General features: G+C 41.9%; 1 protein-coding gene across 2 annotated transcripts; it reads left to right on the top strand.

Moving 5' to 3' along the window:
• Nucleotides 1-492: 492 nt before the first annotated feature.
• ssh1b (slingshot protein phosphatase 1b) lies at nt 493-18,691 on the top strand. 2 transcript variants are annotated; one of them, XM_058617908.1, is made up of 15 exons: nt 493-987; nt 3,610-3,647; nt 5,910-6,010; nt 7,313-7,377; nt 8,017-8,138; nt 8,219-8,287; nt 9,005-9,070; nt 9,852-10,046; nt 10,543-10,636; nt 10,727-10,855; nt 10,955-11,001; nt 12,040-12,186; nt 12,636-12,836; nt 13,375-13,996; nt 14,240-18,691. In XM_058617908.1, the coding sequence occupies exons 1-15, from the start codon at nt 907-909 to the stop codon at nt 14,783-14,785; spliced, it is 2,523 nt and encodes an 840-aa protein (XP_058473891.1). In that variant the 5' UTR covers nt 493-906; the 3' UTR covers nt 14,786-18,691. The 2 variants fall into 2 exon arrangements, with proteins under 2 accessions (XP_058473891.1, XP_058473890.1); XM_058617907.1 differs by lacking the exons at nt 493-987; nt 3,610-3,647 and adding an exon at nt 4,410-4,940.
• Nucleotides 18,692-19,604: the final 913 nt, after the last annotated feature.

Raw genomic sequence — 19,604 nt, forward strand, 5'->3', positions numbered from 1 at the left:
CGAGACCTTTATTCTCTCAACCACACAGAAACACACAGGCAGGTAGAAACCAAAAGCAAGAGGAATGAAAATAAGAACTTAAATACCAAATACCATATATGTATGTATGTATACTGTGTGTAAAAGATGGATAGATAGATTTATTTGGCAAAGAACAAACTGGATTTACCTTTTTTTATACCCACATTTGAGTAAATAATATAATTTGACATTTTAATCACAATTTTTTTCTGTTTTTTAGATAGATCGATAGATAGATAGATAGATAGATATACAATCCAATTTAATCTTATAAATCCACAATTACAAATTGATTCTATTGAATATTGTCGAATATTTGTCATCGTCTCTGTGTTTCATAACGACTTTGAATATTATTTCATCAACATATTTGTATTTGGGAGTTCCTAGTCTGGCACAGTCACCTTGACAACATTGGCCCAATGACAGCGCACACTGAACTAGGCCAGCCAATCACAGGCAGCCGCCGGAGCTGCATGTCATTTCTGCCCCGCTTCCAACCTGCACCGATGTTTTGTTTGTCTGTGATGAAATCCCCGACTGTGTCGTTGCTGTTGCTGCTGCAGCTGCTGCTTCTGTCTCGGCACAAGCGAAGGGAATCTGTCGTGACCTCCCGCACGTGAGGACTAGAACCGCAGAGGAGGACGCGCGGAGCGGGAGGGAAAGGGAGCAGCGCCGGGGCGCAGTAGGAGTCAGGTGGTGGTGGTGGTGCTGCTGCTGGATGAGAGGCTGACTAGGCATTTCTCCCCGGTGACAGAGACAATCTCAGCGCCGCATCTTCTCGCATCCTCCGCCCTCCTCCTCCTCCTCCTCTCCCGCTGCTCTCCACGGCTACAGCAGCAGCACCTCTCCTCCTCCTCCTCTCCTCCTCCTCCTCCTCCGACCATGGCCCTGGTGACACTGCAGCGCTCCCCCACTCCCAGTGCAGCGTCCTCGGCCAGCACGACCAACAGCAGCGCGGGGGAGGTGAGTGGCAAATTCGGGTTTGGTCTTTTGTGTGGAAGACAGGAGTCTGGGTGGTGGTGGTGGTGTTTGAAAATCCTGCGGAGGTGTGTGTGTGTGCGTGTGTGTGTGTGTGTGTGTTGTAAAACTTGATATAATGTTGCACTGACTGAACAACAGCAGAGACTTGTTTGTGGCAGCAGCGGATTTGTAAACAAAATCCTGCATCAGGAGGATGAGGAGGATTTGGGGGGGTGAGGGTGGGGGAGTGTGTGTGTGTGTGTGGGGGGGGGGGGGGGGGGGCTGCTGCTGCTGCTGCTGCTGGGTTTAGCTGTCAGAACAAAAGTGCTCCATTTTTTGCTGCTGCACAAACAAACATGTGCTGCGTGGTGCTCAGGTTATGAGCAGCAGCAATGCAGCCTGGATGCTGTGGGAGAAAAAAAACACGACACTTTAAAGGGACATGCCACCATTTCTGTTGTTTCAGTTTACGTCTGTGTGGATTTTCCTTTTTGTCCAAAATGAATTGAATCGGTAGCACCTGGACTCGTAGGTGCCCCAAGACAGACTATTCAATTACAAACTCAGTTGGGCTGTGTTTTCCAACACATCTCAGATGCAAATCAAAGTGCATGAACTCACAATATGCAGCATTTATTTCTCTTTGGAATAAGATAAACATACAGTATGTCTCATATACGACAAACCACAACCACAAACATCTCACAGTGCCTTTAACGGAACACAAAAGTACCAACGCTGCTATCAAACCTGTCAGACTACTGTAGGAATCTTTAAGAAACAGTGAAAAGTGTTTATTTCTCAGTTGTTTCTGGTGGAACCACAGGTTGGGCCACTATGACGTTGGTTATGGGCCACATGTGGCCGCCCTTTGAATAGGCCGGTCATAGTGTCTTTTGTCCTGGTTTATGTACACATGTTCAACGTCTTGTTAATATAAATATAAGAGAATAACACAGAAGCAACTTGTGCATGAAGACACAGGTGTCAAACTTATAATGAGTTATTTATGTATGTTTTTTGTTTTTGTTACTGAATCGATTCGTTTTGCAACTGAAATGTGTTTTTTTATGATGAGCTATATATCGTTTAATATCAAAACAAGCACTTTTATTTTGAAATTCTGCCAAATACCATCACTAATATTGCTATTGCGATATAATGTGAAGATTATATCGACCCGTCCTCGACTGACCAGACTAGATGCTCAGTGGCCCCCAGGTCATTTGAGTTTGAGACCCTTGCATTAAGGCATGAAGATTTTGGATGTAACTTTTTTATGAGAAGCTTTATTTTAATATCTGCTGTCGCTGAGTAAGTACATTTTATTTACATAGCACCTTCCACGGATATGGAATCGCAAAGTGCTTCACAGGGCGATACAAGTAAAATACATAAAATACTGAGAGTTTAAACAAAAAAAAACAGGAGAACACAGTAGAAGGAATAAAACAATAAGAGACAAGACAAGTTTTTAACAGCTTTTTTAAAAGCATATTTCAAACAAGATGGCGAAATAACCACTATCAAAAATATCAACTACTCTACTAAATAAAAAGATAATGCTTGCTTTTAACATTTATGTTTTGCATTCTTTGAATTTTTTGAGTCATTAAAAGTAAAAAAAAAAATCACTTACAATCATAACTCCAGCCCACTGTGTTGTTCCAATGATTAACTGTTCAGTCTTAGTAGACATTCAAACCGAGCATCAGAAAACAGGGAAGAAATGCGAGTTAAGTGACTTTGAACATGAGTATTTCAGAAAGTGCTGATGTAGTGGGATTTTCATGCACAGTCCAGGTTTACAGAGGACGAGAAAGAGAACATATCCAGTGAGCAAATGAATGAAAAAGACAAACAACAAACAATTCATCAAATAACCACTTGAAAGCAGATGAGCTACAGCAGCAGACACTCCTATTAAGACAACAAAACACCTCAAGAAGTGGCCAAAAACCGGTTCAGTGGAAGTAACCAAGGTGCAGAAACCAAATGATGAAAACAAACATTCAATTCGGGAGCAATTCCACATTTTATCATAACACCAGACTTCCAATTCTACTTTATAAAAAGTGGATTATGTGCTCAGAAGTAGGCTGAGTGAGCCGAGGCACAAAAACAAGCAGGGACATTCCTTCTCTGATGAACAGTCCGTTTTTAATATCACACATTTCTTCTCAAAATCCTACAAGAGTCAGCAAGCAAGAGAGAAAGAAAAAGTGACTGTGTGATGTTTTTTTTGTTTTTTTTAAATGTCCTAATGATTCAGCTGATCACAGCCAATGAGATCACAATACTGACCAGAGAGGACCAGCAGATGGCGCCGGCAGGCAACCTATTGCCACTACTGTACCATATCTTACGTCATTATGGTTAAGTAAGAGTTCAATCAGCACAGTGCAGTCGACTCTGGTCCAGACTCAACAATAGAATTGAAAGCACAATTATGTTAATGAAGAAAAGAGCTGTTTTGGGTGCAGGAGGAAAGATTCAGGGTTTAATTGATTGTATTTTCTCAGCCTTTATGTGAACATTACATGGTTTTTCAGGACTATTTTATTCACACAGCGTATACCATCATTTTCTTTAAAACTTTAAAACCCTTTGTCTTTGTCTTTTCAGGATTTTGGAAGCGACGATGACCGGAAAACGAATCAAAGGTAAACTCTTGCTCTACTTTTTGTATGTCACACATTTGCTTTGCTTTACTTTGACCTTCACTGTCCACCTCTGACCCTGGGTTTACCCTCAATGTCCAAAGTCCGGGCCGATCGGCCCATTAGCTCAGCTGGTAAGGAAACCAGAGACAGATACATTACAGGCATTCAGCAACTGCAAAACTGTTATAAAACAGTACATTTGTTGAATTAAACCTTTGAAAAAGGTTTGTCTATAATTGTTGGTGTCATGTACCTGTCACTATGTTATCTGAAAGGCCAAGAGATTTGCCAACATTGCCATTTAAAAAAAAAGATAATTGTGACAATGGAAATAAAATTGTTAAATAAAACAGTGCATTTGTATCTATAACTTAGTAAATCTTCACATTATCAAATCTGACACCCCTGCCCTAACAGTAAATCTTTAAATCTTCTATTGCCCTAACAGTAAATCTGAACACGTTGTAAAGTCTCAAGCTTTAATCTTCAAACTCTTATCAAGTTAGACTAGTTGTGTCCCATTTTAAGCTGTCTTAACAAATCAAAAGTACTAAAGATCTTATGTACTGTACATAAGAAGAAAATACAACATCATCTGTCGTCGTAATTACTCACAATGTTATTTAAGAAGATTTAAAACAAATATTGTGTACACATGTGAACACAATGCACTTTTAACTTGCATATGTAGATATTGTGTGTGTTGATTCACGCGACAGATATTCTTTTATTGTTCCTCAGTTACGTAAAAGACGAGCATCAGTTCCCGCTGAGTCACAGAAGCTTTGTTTTACGTCACAGGAGCACAGACTGTGTCATTGTGCTCACGGCGTCATGTCACGCTCCGTCTGACTCACTGACTCACACGAGGACTCTGTGGCTCAGTGACTCGTCGCCGAGTGCCGAGTTATTACAGATTCTGCTCGTCAAACGCCAAAGTAGTGTTTCCAACGCCTCGCGGGATTCACGTGAACGATGGTATTGTGGCAGAAAGAGAGTGATGCAGAGGCCCGGCTGCTGCAGACATGGGACTGAGCTGTGGGAGGAGGAGAGGATGGACCAAGACTGTGAGAGACGTTCAACCACAGTTTGCTGCTCGGGGAGGGAGCTGAAGCCAGTCTGTAGTTTTAGAAGATTAAACTAGAGGAGAATGAGATTTTATCATCACACCGTGAGTCACAGAACGACCAGCAAGATGCATCTGGTGGTGAGACCGTCACATAAAACCATGTTCACCGTGCTGCCTCACTTTGTGGAGGAAGCCGCTCTGACTCGGAGGGAGATCTGTCGCATGTAAGTTTCCACCAGACATTTAAGAGAAGATACTTTTTTACCAAGGGGTGACGGTGGATGAGTGGTAGAGTGAGATGTCTTTTAACCGGTAGATTGAGGGTTTGAACCCTGGTTGTGCTAGTCTACATGCCGATGTGTCCCAGCACAGTTGCTCCTGACGGCTGTGCCAGTGGGTATAAAAGCAGTTAAGGACAGGTGTGGTATTATTTTGTAAAAAAAAAAGGGAAAGGTCCATTTTATGACTCTACATCAAGCTTTCATCATGAAACTGACCTTGTGTACATTTGGAATGAAAAACAATGGCACCACATATAGGACAGGAGCTACAACAAAAGGCCCTGTGATGGACCCACTCAGTCATTCCAGGCTTTTGTGAGGGGAAAACCACAGACTTGTGGTTGAACAAAGCTGCACCTTGTCCTGTGTGGTGAGAAAAGACACCACTGAAGATCTCCTCCTGCTCACACTGCATCGCAGCCAAAGTGATGACCCAGGAGTGCTGCGTCCAAAGCTTGAGTAGATACACGGACAAGCTTTGACCCACCAATGGTCAGCAAAACCAATGAAGTTGAGACAGATGCTGTGAAGAGAACACAGAGGTGTGTTCAGTGGTCAAGCTGGGATTGGCACCAGCAACCTACTTAATATAGAGTCTCATTCACTAAGGTCATAGTTAGTGAATCAGTTGCTGAATCAGTTGCAACTGGAAATGTACTGATTCAGCGACTTGGAGAATTACACTATCCCATGTGTGAAGCATGTTCTGGGGTTTGTATGAGCATCAGCAGACAACATGAATGGCAACAGGAACGCTTGTTGTTGAGTGTTATAGGCGGACAATTTGCTTTCATCAAACTTTTAAACTGTGAAATCTGTTTGGAAATTATAAGGAAATCATCTCCTAAAATCCCCTCTCATCAAAAAAAATGAAGCAGCTTGATTTATTTTGCTTTTTTTCTGTTTTCCCAGTCTCAGTGAGAGCTTCTTCATGGTCAAAGGTGCTGCCCTCTTCCTCCAGCAGGGCGGCAACACAGAAGAACCAAAGACACCAACCCACCACAAACATGCAGGTAAGAACCAACACACACACACACACACACACACACACAAACTGAACTGCACCGAGACAAGAGGCTTTTTTCTTCTTCTTCTTCTGCTTTTGATCATTTTTTCCTGCACACAAACGAGCTCCAGACAAAAGGAACACTGTGTTCGTTGACTTTTCCTTTCTGTGGGTTTGTCTGTTTATTCTCAACTGTTGGTGAGCTGGGTGTGACCCGACGTGATCCCACAGCTGAACACAAGATACTTTAAGAGATTATTTCAAACAAGGACAAAGGACTATCATGTTAAAAGCCTGTATGTTGATTTGGATCACTTTTCTCTTAGTTTCCAAACCAGAACCAACTCACACATTTTTCCTAACGTCCATCAAGTTAGTTGTCGTTAGATACTCACTGGTTTTCTTTATTTCATTGTTTGTATTGTACTATGTTCATGACTGAGGTGGGAGGGTTTGGATTTGTTTACATTAGGAGTAATCTGCACATTTTTCTTCCCCCAATGGAAAAGAAAACAATGAATGCACAGTATGCAGAGGATCAACGGTCAGTTTGTGACTGACCTTTAGTTTAGTTTTGTTTTTGTTTGCCAAGAATAGTATAGTTTTATTTTTATACATTTTATTTGTGTGAGTGGTTTTTCTTCTGCTTTGCATTTCCTCTGCTAGGATATTTGACATACAACTTTGTTGACCTCTATCTTTTTCTGTTATATGTTTCCATGTCTTTTGCTTTTTATTTATTTATTTATTTATTTATTCATTAATTCATTCATTCATTCATTCATTTATTTATTTATTTATTTATTTAGTTAGTTAACCTATATTTCACCACGCAATTGAGAACCAGTTCTAATTTACAATGACGACTTGAGCCAGAGGCAGCAAACATAGACATAGAAACAGTTAAAACAGGGTATCAGCTTTACAACAGTGGAATATCACAATATGTACAATATACAGCAATTATTCTTCCTCTTCTTCTTGTAATTATTATTATTAGTAGTATTAGTAGTAGTAGTAGTAGTAGTAATAATAATAAAACAGCACCCACACCCTTTCCCTTGCATATCTTCATGTTCAATCTTCAAGCAGACTGTTTTCCAGATAAACGATGAACAAGATGTTCCTTTAACTCACAGAGAGATTGTTCCCTCACTCATCTTCTCCCGCTTTATCCTCCACATGACGATCTGCACGTGTTTGGACGGTGGGAGGAAACCGGAGAACCTGGAAAAAATCCACGCACACACAGGGAGCAGAGAGATTGTTGTTGTTGTTCATTTTGTTCTTGTTTATGCTTCACTTTCAGGTGATTTACCGCAGCACCTGCAGGTCATGTTCAAGATCCTCCGGTCTGAAGATCGCATTAAACTGGTTTGTACAATACTTCTACATCTCTCACACACTGAACGTTCACTTCACTACTGTTATACATGTTATTCTTCTTCTGCTCAAATGCATCGACACATGGAGGCGTTGGTTTCATGCAATGTGTGTCTGTGGTGTTACTTTTCGTCCTCAAATCGTGAAGTGGAAAAACAGTAGTTACATGTCATTAGACAGTAGTAGTAAATATACACTATATGGACTATAGTGTTGGGCCACACCTGTTAAATATTGATTTCAGGTGATTGCACGTCCAGTGAAGGGTTAATTTAATGCTTCAGCATACAGAGACATTTAGGACAATGCTATGCTTCCAACTTTATGGTGACAGTTTGTGGAAGGACCTTTCCAACATGATTGAACACAAAGATGGTGTGGAAGAACTTGACGAGCCCTCACACAGAGCCCTGACCTCTACCCCATGGAGCTTTGGAATAAACTGGAACACAACTTCACATAGAAACACGAGTGGAGGCTGTTATAGCTGCAAAACAGGGCACCGACTCCACATTAAAGTACTGTATGTGTATTTGAATATGTCATTACAGTCCTTGTTGGTGTCATGGTCAGGCGTCCAAATACTTTTATCCATATATTTATACTCCATATCTTGCTGTTGTTCCACAGGCTGTACGGTTAGAGAGCGGCTGGTCAGACCGCGTGCGCTACATGGTCGTCATCTACACCAGCGGTCATCAAGATACAGAGGAAAACATCGTCCTGGGAATGGACTTCACAGACAAGGACAGGTAATTATTGTCTGTTCGGCCTTTTTATTCACACACACTTTTAGATTTCACAACATTTGGTTTTCTTTTCTGGCCCGCAGTAAAAATTGTTCAATCGGGATGGTGCTGCCACTGTGGAGTGACACCAACATACATTTAGACGGAGACGGGTAAGTTTCATGTTTACTTTTCATTAAAGAATATTGTCTTTCCCTAAAATTTGCTAAATTAGGCTGTAGGTGGAGAACTGCTAATGGGTCACAGACTGGATTTTAAATGGAAATAGCAATTTTATTTATATAGCACTTTCAAATAAATTCAATGTGTTTTTACAAGATAAGAAGAAGAAGGAAAAGAAGATAATGAAACAACCAAAGAACATGAAGGGAAAATCTGGTTTGAACATATAGAGCATTTCAGTGAATACATGGGAGAATCAGTAAGTTCCTAATTTAATCTTAAACATGGATAATGTAGTGATACGTGACTCATTCCAAGGTAAAGAACGACAGTAACAAAAGCTCCCTCTCACCAATCTTTGATCTGAGTCTGTGGACAGTTAGAAAATAGCAGCCTCATCACCTTAGAGCCCTGATGATGTGTTGCAGAGCTGGTCTAAAGCTCTTTAGGTTGTTTTCTGCATTAAAGGTTTTACTGCTCCCTAGTGGCAGAGATGTGAATTACATCTTTTTGTTCCCAGCTGTGTGAGAACAGTTCTTGCTGACCTGTTCACTTTTTCTGTGTGTGTGTGTGTGTGTGTGTACTGGAGGAATGTTCCACTGGGTTCCGTCCAGTCTGTGTTTACATCCACTCATCATCACGCTTCATCTTCACCCACTCTCAAACTAAGATTTCCTCCTCCCTCTCTCCCTCCTCTTCCTCGCCAGGGGTTTCAGCGTGAACACAGCGGGGCGGTCACATGTCTTCAAGCCTGTGTCTGTGCAGGCCATGTGGTGAGGAAATCCTTCATATTCACCTGGTTTTTGTGGGATTTGTGAGGTTTTACAACAGGAAATTCGCAGACGTCACAGGCCTTTATTGGACAATAGCAGCTGTCAAACACATAATGTGGATCCTGTGCTATTGAAGGCCTGAAATGAGTGATTGAGACCAGTAAGTGCTTAGGAAAAAGTTTACTGATGTTGCAAATCAAGTGAGAATTAGGCTCTTTTCTCCAAAGACTTTTACAACCAGGAATTATTCACTATATCATTTTCTTTGGCCTCATCCAGCAGACTGGAACACTAAGTCCAGTTTTAATATATGGTCTATGGTCCAGTTTGTTTTCCTGTTTTTTGACACAAGTTGTTATATAATTATAATAGTAATAAACATTTGTTATCACCGTTATAAAGGCGACAACTGCGGCAAAGATAGACAAATATTATGTTTGCCATCCACATGAATAACAGAAATAGAGATTTTAGAATATACTGTATATAACATGTAAAGTTGAAAATGATTACATTTTAAAAATCCAACAAATGAAATCAAAATATGGTTTAAAATTTGATAAAGTTGTTTTTATAGTGTCCCACTACACTGCTTCAGATGTCTGTCATGCTCCTGTGTAACTACTCACGATGAGGTATCTTGTAGCCACATGCCACCTAGTGGACACTTCTCAGAATGATTCATAAATAAGTCTAAACTCATTGTTTTATCAAACATCTCCTGTCACATCACATCACATAATGACTTTTTTTTTCTTTTCTGCTCTGTGCGCCGCCACAGGTCTGCCCTGCAGGTGCTACACAAAGCGTGCGAGGTGTCGCGCCGGTTCAATTATTTCCCCGGTGGTATTGCTCTCACGTGGATGGCCTTCTACGAGAGCTGCATCACCTCCGAGCAGAGCTTCATCAACGAGTGGAACGCCATGACTGACCTGGAGACGACGCGGCCCGATTCACCCAGCATGTTTGTCGACCGGTGAGACACTTTGTGCTTATTTCATCGTGTTGTGAAAGAACTAAATATATTATTATTATTATTATTATTATTATTATTACTATAATACATTTTATTTGTAAGCGCCTTTCAAACACGGTCAAGGTCACTTTACATCTTATGTAAGAAGATAAATCAAAAACAGACATACCAGAGTGAGAGTTTAAAATGCAAAATACAGAAAAAGAGATTTGAAGGTAGGCAGGGACATTATTGTTCGGATGTGATGTGGGAGTGAATTCCAGAGTTGGGGGGGGGGGGCAGAAACAGCTGAATGACCTCAGTGGTTCAGGTGTGTAAGTGTGGAGGAAGTCAGTGTGATCTAGTGGAGCTCGAATGTGATGCATAAGCGGATAGGGAGCCAGTGACGTTAAGGAGGGAGTTCTGATAATGACGGGACTTTGCCACTAGCCCTTTGTCTCCAGATGTAGAAGAGCAGGGATGATATTCGACTGACATATCGACACTTTCTGTGCAGGCCAACAGAGCGAGAGAGAACAGAGTGCCTTATTAAAGCCAAGTTACGCAACATCATGATGTTTCAAGACCTGGAGAACATCACGTCCAAGGAGGTCTGTGCCAAATCCACCTTTTCACTTTTTATTTAACTCTAGTTAAAGTATGAGAGACTCATGGTGAAACTTCTTAAACCTTGTCGCCAGATCCGTAACGAGCTGGAGCAGCACATGAGCTGTAACCTGAAAGAGTACAAGGAGTTCATAGACAACGAGATGCTTCTGATCCTGGGTCAGATGGACAAGGCCACGCTTATCTTTGACCACGTGTACTTAGTGAGTACTTTTACATTACTTTCATTCACTTTCTTAAAATAATATTTCAATCACATACGGCAACATTTGCCTTGTTTTCTGTGTTTTTAACCCACACAGGGCTCTGAGTGGAACGCTTCAAACCTCGAAGAGCTACGTGACTGTGGGTGAGCTGATAAGTGCATGTCATGTTTTCCGGATTCGATATTGTGTGTTTTATTCTTAAATGTGTGTGGTGTAAATTTGGATGTGTGCGTCCCTTGTTAGATTAACTTTAGATGTCTGTGTTAAGTTAGAGACAAACTTCCAGGAGAAGTTTGTCTGGGAATAGCTTGGTGCATTGACCTGGAAGTCTGATTCCCATCTCCTTATCGCTTGTTTTTTGGAAATAAACAGCTGCATCGCACTTGAAAAGATCACATATTATCGAAGGAAGATTTGGCAGCTCTTCTTGACATTTACCAACACACTTGTCAGATTGTATATAAAAATGTTACTGATACATTATTAGTTGTTTGAATAAGCTATATTATTATTATTTATGTCTGACCATAACCTACTCCTTTTGAGTTAGGTCTCTCTTAGTTTGAGTGCAGGTGGAACAGGGAGGGGATTTGGAGCTATGTTTGTGTATGTATGTTGAGTGTTTTTGTACTGTATGTTTTTTTTAAATTGGAAAATTGAAAATAAAATATGCCAAAAAAATGCATTAATGAAAAACAAGAGTGTGTTGGCTCATGTGTAAATGTTGAATTTCGGAAACACAACTGAATCTGGACAATTGCATTAATATTAAACAACCCAACATTTTTACTTTCAAAATGGTTGTAATTAGAGCTGAAACAATGAATCGATTATTGATCGATTACTAAATTAGTCAACATTTCCAATTGTTTAAGCTTCTTAAATGTGAGTATATTCTTCATTTAATTGCTCTGGATAACAAGGAAATCATTAAAAGTTAATCATTTTGGTTTGTGGACAAAACAAAACATTTGAGAACATCATCATTTCCAGGTTTGACGAACACCGATCAACATTTTTTAAGGTTTTTTTGATATTTTATGGACCAAACGATTAATAGAGAAAATAATCGACAGTTTAATCGATTATGAAAATAATCGTTAGTTGGAGCTCTAGTTTAAATGCTGCTCTGACAGAGAGAGCAACTTATTTATTGTCTTTTTTTCTTCTTTTTTTGGCAGAGTGGGCTACATCCTGAACGTTACCAGAGAGATCGACAACTTCTTCCCGGGCATGTTCTCATATCATAATGTCCGAGTGTACGACGAGGACGCCACGGACCTGCTGGCCCACTGGAACGACACCTACAACTTTATCGTCAAAGCAAGGTACACACATATTCAGTCTTTCACAGAGCGGGTTTTCAAACTCTTTGGATGATTATTATCCGATTATACAAGACGTGTTCATGCTGCTCTTTAATAGATGGGGCTTTTCGACTTATCTTTAAGCCATTTCAGATGAACTGTCTGAGATCATCATGCTTTCTCACCAGTGCTGGGGCCAGTGCCACACATGACACATTATCCTCCTGCGAGTTTTGCCAGTAACAGCGAGAAAGCTGAAATGGTGCAGTCACTGTGGTTGCTATGCAACTGACCAGCCATGCTAACCTGAAGTAAAAAAAAAAAAAAAAAAAAAAAGATGTTTGTCAAAAATAAGGAGCACCTGACGTCCACTGTATCTCAGATTTGTAAAAATGACTCTGTGACGCACTTTCCGAACAATTAACTGCTTCGTCAAATGTATTAACACCTTTGCTCTTTCTGCACAAAAGGAAGAACAACTCCAAGTGCCTGGTGCACTGTAAGATGGGGGTGAGTCGCTCGGCCTCAACAGTGATTGCTTATGCAATGAAGGAGTACGGCTGGTCTCTGGAGAAAGCCTACAACTTTGTCAAGCAGAAGCGGAGCATAGCTCAGCCCAACTCTGGCTTCATGAGACAGCTGGCGGAGTACGAGGGAATCCTGGACGCCAGGTGAGGCGGTCAAACTCACTCAGGTTTTTGCCATTTCTATGTGAAAAGCTACGTGTGTGTGTGTGAATTTTATATTTTACATTAGTGCAGCCACAGGCTGCCATTCTGCTTTTTACATAATATATAATATTCAATTCAATTTTATTTGTGCAGCGCCAAATCAGAACATACATCATCTCAAGGCACTGTACGCAGTAAGGCAGAGAAAAAAACTCCCTTTTAAAGGACGGGGGGGGGGGCCAAGAGGGAGGTGAGGTAGAGACTGAAGAGAGAGACCAGGAGCAGAAGTTTAGATAAGACAGGTCTGAATCAGTTATGACACGACAGCAGCAGAGATTGTTGATTGAAAAAGACAAGAAGTTTGTTTTTCTATGAATATCATTGCTGGCTAAATGGTGTAATTATTGTTGGGCGATTGACTGTTATCTTGTGTTTCCATGGAGAGGTTTGAATGGAAGAGATTGAACCTGTGTCAGTTTTAACTCATATGCATCTGTCACTTGTCTTAATGTTTTTTTATTGTGTCATTTTTCCGCAGCAAACAGCGTCACAACAAGCTGTGGAGGCCTGAAACGGACGAGGAGGGATCGGACGGTCTGCAGGCCTCTGGTCACAGCACTGGTGGAGAAGAGACGCCAGTGCTCAGAGAGGATGAAGCCTGGGGAGGCTGTGGTGCATCTCCCTGCAGGGGTATGGGTTTGGAGATGGAGCCCCTCGACTCTCTTAATTATAATTACTATTTTAGACGTTTGTCGGACTCTGCCTTAGACAGTGAGCCCTCCACCCCAGTGCGTGGCCCCCCGCTGCTTGGTATGGAAAGAGTTTTCATAGAGATTGAAGACGTGGAGAGAGACGCACTGTTGGAGGACGAGGGCTTCCCCATGGCACACTTAGCTCTGCCCGGCGAGGGCACGGCGGCCCAGACGTGCGGACGCCTTGACCCTCTGGAGGACATGAGGCTCAGACTTGAGTTCAGTACGCTGGAGGAGGAGGACGAGGAAGAGGCGAAGAAAGAGGAAGCTGAGATGGCGGCGCTGGCTCAGACTCCTGGAAACTCGGAGTCGGAGCAGACGGAGGAAAGCCGGTTAGGTCTCGCAAACCTCAACACCAACAACAGCAACCGGCTCGCTGCGAAGCGCAGCTGTCCTGCGGCTTTTGACGTGAGTTGAAATACTGATTTCCTATGCTCCAGTTGCATTTGTTGCATTCTGCAGTCTCACCATTACATGTCACTAACTATTACACACTGGACCTCTATCTGTAGCAGAGGAATGAGTTGTGATTATCTACATGTTTTGAAATGGCTGTCATGTCAAAAGCGAAACGCGGTGTTATTAACTTTTAACCTTTTCTGCATGCCACTGACCGTACACTGTGTTCTCTTCTACCTTTACTCCATGTAGGACAGTGCTAGCACAGGAAACCCTTTGAAGGTGAAGCCGTCCTATCAGTCCTGTAAAGACTGCCTTCGTCTGCCACAAGGTCGGCGCTGCGAGCGTCCAGCCGGAGGTCGTTCCCACCGCCTTAACCCCTCCCGCCACTGCACTATCCCTTCCATATGCATAGATCCGCCAGGGACAAACTTTGCTTCCACGTCACTTCTGCAGTCTCTGGCAGCTCCCGCGGTCGTTGTCCCGCCGAACTTGGTCCAGCCCTGTGCTCACCTTTACCACTGCATCACATGTGCCCCGTCTGTCCCACTAGCCAACCGACAGAAATCGCTCTCGCCCATGAGCTGTGAGGAGACGCCGCCAGACTGCGGCTCAGCAGAGGCGGAGGACATGGATGAACCAACACATGGGGAGAGCGTGGAAGTGCAAATATCCAGAGAGGATACAGGGGACATCAGTGCTACTGCGACTGCTGAGGGTTTAAATTTGCAACCTGCTGAGGCGGTGGAGCTCCAGCTGCCAGGACCAGGCGTAGCTTTTGGTCTGGACCTCATGTGACAGACGGCAGTGCAGCTTCAAAACCTGCCAAGTTTGACCATGGAAGGCCAGCTCTCAGTGGGGCCCCTGCCTTAAAGAAGGAGCTGGAGGAGGTGGAGGTTTTACCGCCGCCTCTACTGAGTACACAATGATGGCTGAGGGCCTGCAAAATGAAGCCTGTCCTGTTTTGTGTCGTCGTGTCCCCCGGCCACTGTTACAAGCTGCAGGTACTTTTGCGTCCACTGGCATGTAGAGTCAGGTGACGCTGGTTGTTTTTGCAGAAGTCTCGGATGCTCGTGCTGAGACTGAAGACTTCCTTGTGCCCTTCCTTGCCCCTGACTGAAGCCTGTCCAGTCTCTTCCTCACAAACAGGATCATCACACTTCCTCACAGTCCAGTGGAAATGACCGTCATGCTGCCATTTAATCTATAAGAGACAGGTTTGGTGTCATCTTTAAGCAGGAATCGTGCTCTCCGAGATGCACTTGTGTTCCCGTGCGACTCCTCGTCAGAGCCGTAGTTCACACTTTGATGTTGGCGGAAAGAAGAACACCTGGATGAACATGTTGCTGTTGGTTTGCTGTGTGTTTATTAATGGAACTCATCGAGTGGAGCTCGACATGGAGCCTGTTTGATTGCAGTCAGTATCTCCTCATGTTACCACAGATAAACAAATCTCCCGTTCAGCCTCAATTGTGTTTTCCCCGCTGCGGCCATTTCTGCGTCACGTCAGGACATTTCATAATCATTTGTAAAAAAAAACAGAAAAAGAAAAAAAAGAAGGATTCAAGCCGTTTTATGCTCCTTTAAAAAGCGCCGTACCTCGGACCACAAGCATCACCCGGACTGTTTTGGTCAAAGACTGTTTTGTCTCTGCTCAGTGGCTGGTTCGCCCCCTCGCCCTCCTCCACTGACGTTAATGTAATTACGTCCTTAAAGTGCTCAGTGTAGCCACACATGACTTTGCAGTATTACAGCACATATCCACAACACTAGGCCAGAAAGCATTCAAGTCGCCTTTCATTATTCTTCTTTTTTTTTTGAAATGCCCGAAAACTTCAAATTGAATTTGTCCTGATTTAGTTTAACTGACCACAAATGGCGTCAGTAAACAGGTTGAACTGCACCAAAGTCATTGTTTTTGCTTGAATGAAAGAACCTACGACACTGAGGCGTTAAGAAAACACTGATTCACTTAAATTTCCACCCTTAGCCAAATCTTATCTTAGATCATTTCTAATGTAACCGAAGCCATCACCCGAATATGTGTGATCTTTTCGTTTCCCACCTTGTTACAAGCCATGAATCTGGGTCGTCATTTATCACGCAAAGCTTTCGTCGCAAACATGTTGAACTACCTTTCCCTAAACCCACAAATATTTGCAAAGGCACACTCATCGTGTATAGATTTATCACTCGAGCACAACTGTAGTATCCATTCACACACTGCACAGGTATATTTCACTTGTATAGCAACGTTAAATCAGAATTCATTTAAGCAGGAATCGACAAAAGGAGAGTCTCAAATGTCTTGTATTTTTGTCCACAAACCAAAATGATTTCTTTTGTCATTTGGAGCAAAGACACCGGGAAATATTCACAGTTAAGAGGCTGAAAAATCAGAAAACACAACCACAAACCACAAATTCATCGATTATCACGACAGTACAAAAATACATTTCAAATATCTTTCGCTGTAAGAATCATTCATTTGTAGTTCTCAACACAAATGTTCCGACCTTCAAATTGCCAAGGTAAAATAGTGTGAATTAGAGAACACTATTTGAAAATGAACTAACCAGATTACACTTAACTCATCAACTACACAACAGCTTCTGCTCAGCCCACAGTCCAAGAGTTTATACTTTTTATATTGTGTCCCTGTTCAAACAGCTTGATGCACATTTTTTGAAACTGTTTTGTTAAAACTGTGCCACCGATCCAAAGTTGCTGCGCTGCCAGATGTGTGAGTTGTTCTGATTGGTTGGAAGCTTTTGTTCCCACTGTGTTTGGCGCACTGGTTGTGTCCGAATAGTACCGAGCGATGTTTATAGGAAAAGCACACGCAAGTGTTAGAGTGTGTGTGCTTTAAGGATCTGGAAGTGAAAGTCGTGGAAAGTATTTAATCATCTTTTTCCTTTTTTGTGTTGCTGTAGATATTGCTTTTCTTCCGTTGATGTATTCCTTTAAACCTGTATAGACTCGTACACACAACAATAATGCATCCTCTGTTCTGTGTCCTCTTTTAACTGGATGCCAGGGAGCTGCAGGTTTGCTCCAGTTAGATTTCAGTCATGTGGTTTTTGCCTTTAACCCGCTCTTGTCCTCATGTGGACGTTTGAACATGGCAAAACAACAGCACATACAGAGTTCCACACACAAAGAACGGAAAGTGTGATAAAGTAAAGAACTTGCTTTAAAGGACATATTGAAGTAATAGTTTATCATATTTAGACTTCTGCTGAACAAATGAATACACTAGTATCTTAATTAGTAACAAGACCTTCCTTACAACATCTCAACACAATTCCTTTAATATGAATCAGATTTTAAGTAAATCACTAAATACTCTGTGTATGTGTGTGTGTGTGTGTGTGTGTACATGTTTTTTCTATCCTTATGAGGACTAAAAAATCCCTGCAAACCTATCTTTGTTGTGGCATTTTGACCTTGTGGGGACGTTTTGTATGGTCCCCATGAGGTTAAAGGGCTTTTTAAGGGTTAAGACCTAGTATTAGGGTTAGTTGTGATGATTAAGGTAAGGGTAAGGGTAAGGGTTTCGGGAATGCATTATGACTGAGAGGTTTCCTCACGGAGATAGAAAAACCAGCGTGTGTGTGTGTGTGTGTGTTTCCAGACTGCAGCACTGTGTTTGGTCGTCTGCTTCATGTGTTGAATTTTCTTTTTGCATTTAAGTGCCTTAACCTCGGCCTTAGCTCTGTCATAAAGCATCACAGGCTTTGCAAGACGTTACGTGACTGTGTTGTTGGTCTGATTTGTATTTTATTTTATTTTATTATTGTATATAACTTATACCCTCATGCCCGACAGTAACAACAATAATAATAATAATAACCCGGCTCCTTTCAGTGTAGAACTCGGCCCATCATGTATGCAAAAGACATGCGCTCATGCACAGCAGCCTCCTCTCCCTCACGTGATGGACTTCCATTTATCAATAGCCTCTAATAATACTGTATTTGTTTGATATTGCTGAAACTTGTGGTACACTGTATTGGTTCGATAGCTGGCTGAAGAACCTTACTCGCTGGAATGAGAACCATCATTTACATTATAACATTATAAAAAAGGAGATGAAGAAGAAGAAGAAGAAGGGTTTGACATTGACCAGTATGTACATATTTTTCTCTACAATTTGTTATTGAGTACATTTGCTTGCATTTGTGGTCAGTATTAAGAAAAGCACTAATAAATGCTACTGCGTCTCGCAAAAAAATACTTCTTCTGTTTTAGGCACAGCAAAAAAAAAGCGACTTGGGGCCCCATCTCTTATTTAGATAAATGTCCTGAAGCACTAGTAAAAAATGAAAAATGATTAGTATTATTGTTTTTTTGTTTTTGTTTGTTTGCATTATTCCCAGGCAGCAGGCATCAAACAGACAATCTAAACTCGAGGGCCAGAAGTTGAGAGAGAGAGAAAGACATGTCGTATTTTCAGGGGGTGGTGGGGCATTTATAGAGTGTATCTACAGAGCACAAGTTTGCCCCAAAGCAAGTGTGGGATGAGTGAACGTTAGAGAATAATATGGTGATGAAACGATTTGGTTGATTGTTTTGTTTCTTTGTGTTGAATTTCTGTAATGTACTGTACATTACCAATGTTCATGTGTAATGCACTTTTTTTACATTTTGTTAAAATGATGTCCAGTCTAATGTTTATCATGGAAATAAACCATTTCCTCTGCATTCCCCTGTGGAGCAGGTGGTTATTGTGCGTGCAGCCGTACACGGGGCAGCTCAGCGGGGGTTTTTTATTTAGGTGGAAAATATCACGGGAGAGAGACGGTCCTGTAACTGTGGCCCGGCATAACTTCAGCCTCTGTCTAGTGTTGCTCTTTCAGTTCCATGCAGCGGGCAGGGAGTAATCTTATTGAATTAGTCAAATTAAGTCTGCTTGACATCACGAAGCAGGTGATAGCCGGGAGAGAAAATCTCCTGACAAGACCAAGTCTAACACAGAGGGCAGACAGAGCATCAGCCTCAGTAAGTATCTGCCTATTATACTGTATTTTTAACCTCTCAGACACTGAGATGACGTTATATATCTGTGTATCTGTTCAGTTACTTGAAATAGTCGCTGCTGATTGTCTTGATAAATGCTCGAGTAACAACTGGTCAGTTAAAATTGTTTGAATATGAGTTTATCTTGCATACATCCATGGTATGTATCATAAAAGCAACAGAAATAGAATGCTATGAGCAGCTATGTTGCATAAATCCACTGTCTGGCATTGGAAAATGGGAATGTTACTGTCTGAGAGTCTCATCCTGTTGTATGGATCATTTGACTTTGAGCTATATACTTGGTCTGGTAGAGGAAAACAAAGTCCGAGCTACTGGTGCACTCTGAATCACGAGTTTCTTATAAACTGTGTGATTAGTCCTCCAAGCATGAGAATCACAAGAACGGGAGATGAAAGAGAGACAAGAGGAAGAAGAAGAAGAAGAAGAATGGTCAGGGTTTCACAGGCGAGTGTCACAGATGCCTCGCAACGCTGGTGCTGTAACACATCTATCTTAAAATAACACGTCAGATGCGCTGAAGCTTCCAGCTCATGTGTCTGTCAGGCAGTGGATTATTGGGAGTTCACCATGTGCC

The sequence above is a fragment of the Solea solea genome, chromosome 19, assembly GCF_958295425.1.
Source record: "Solea solea chromosome 19, fSolSol10.1, whole genome shotgun sequence".
NCBI lineage: Eukaryota > Metazoa > Chordata > Actinopteri > Pleuronectiformes > Soleidae > Solea > Solea solea.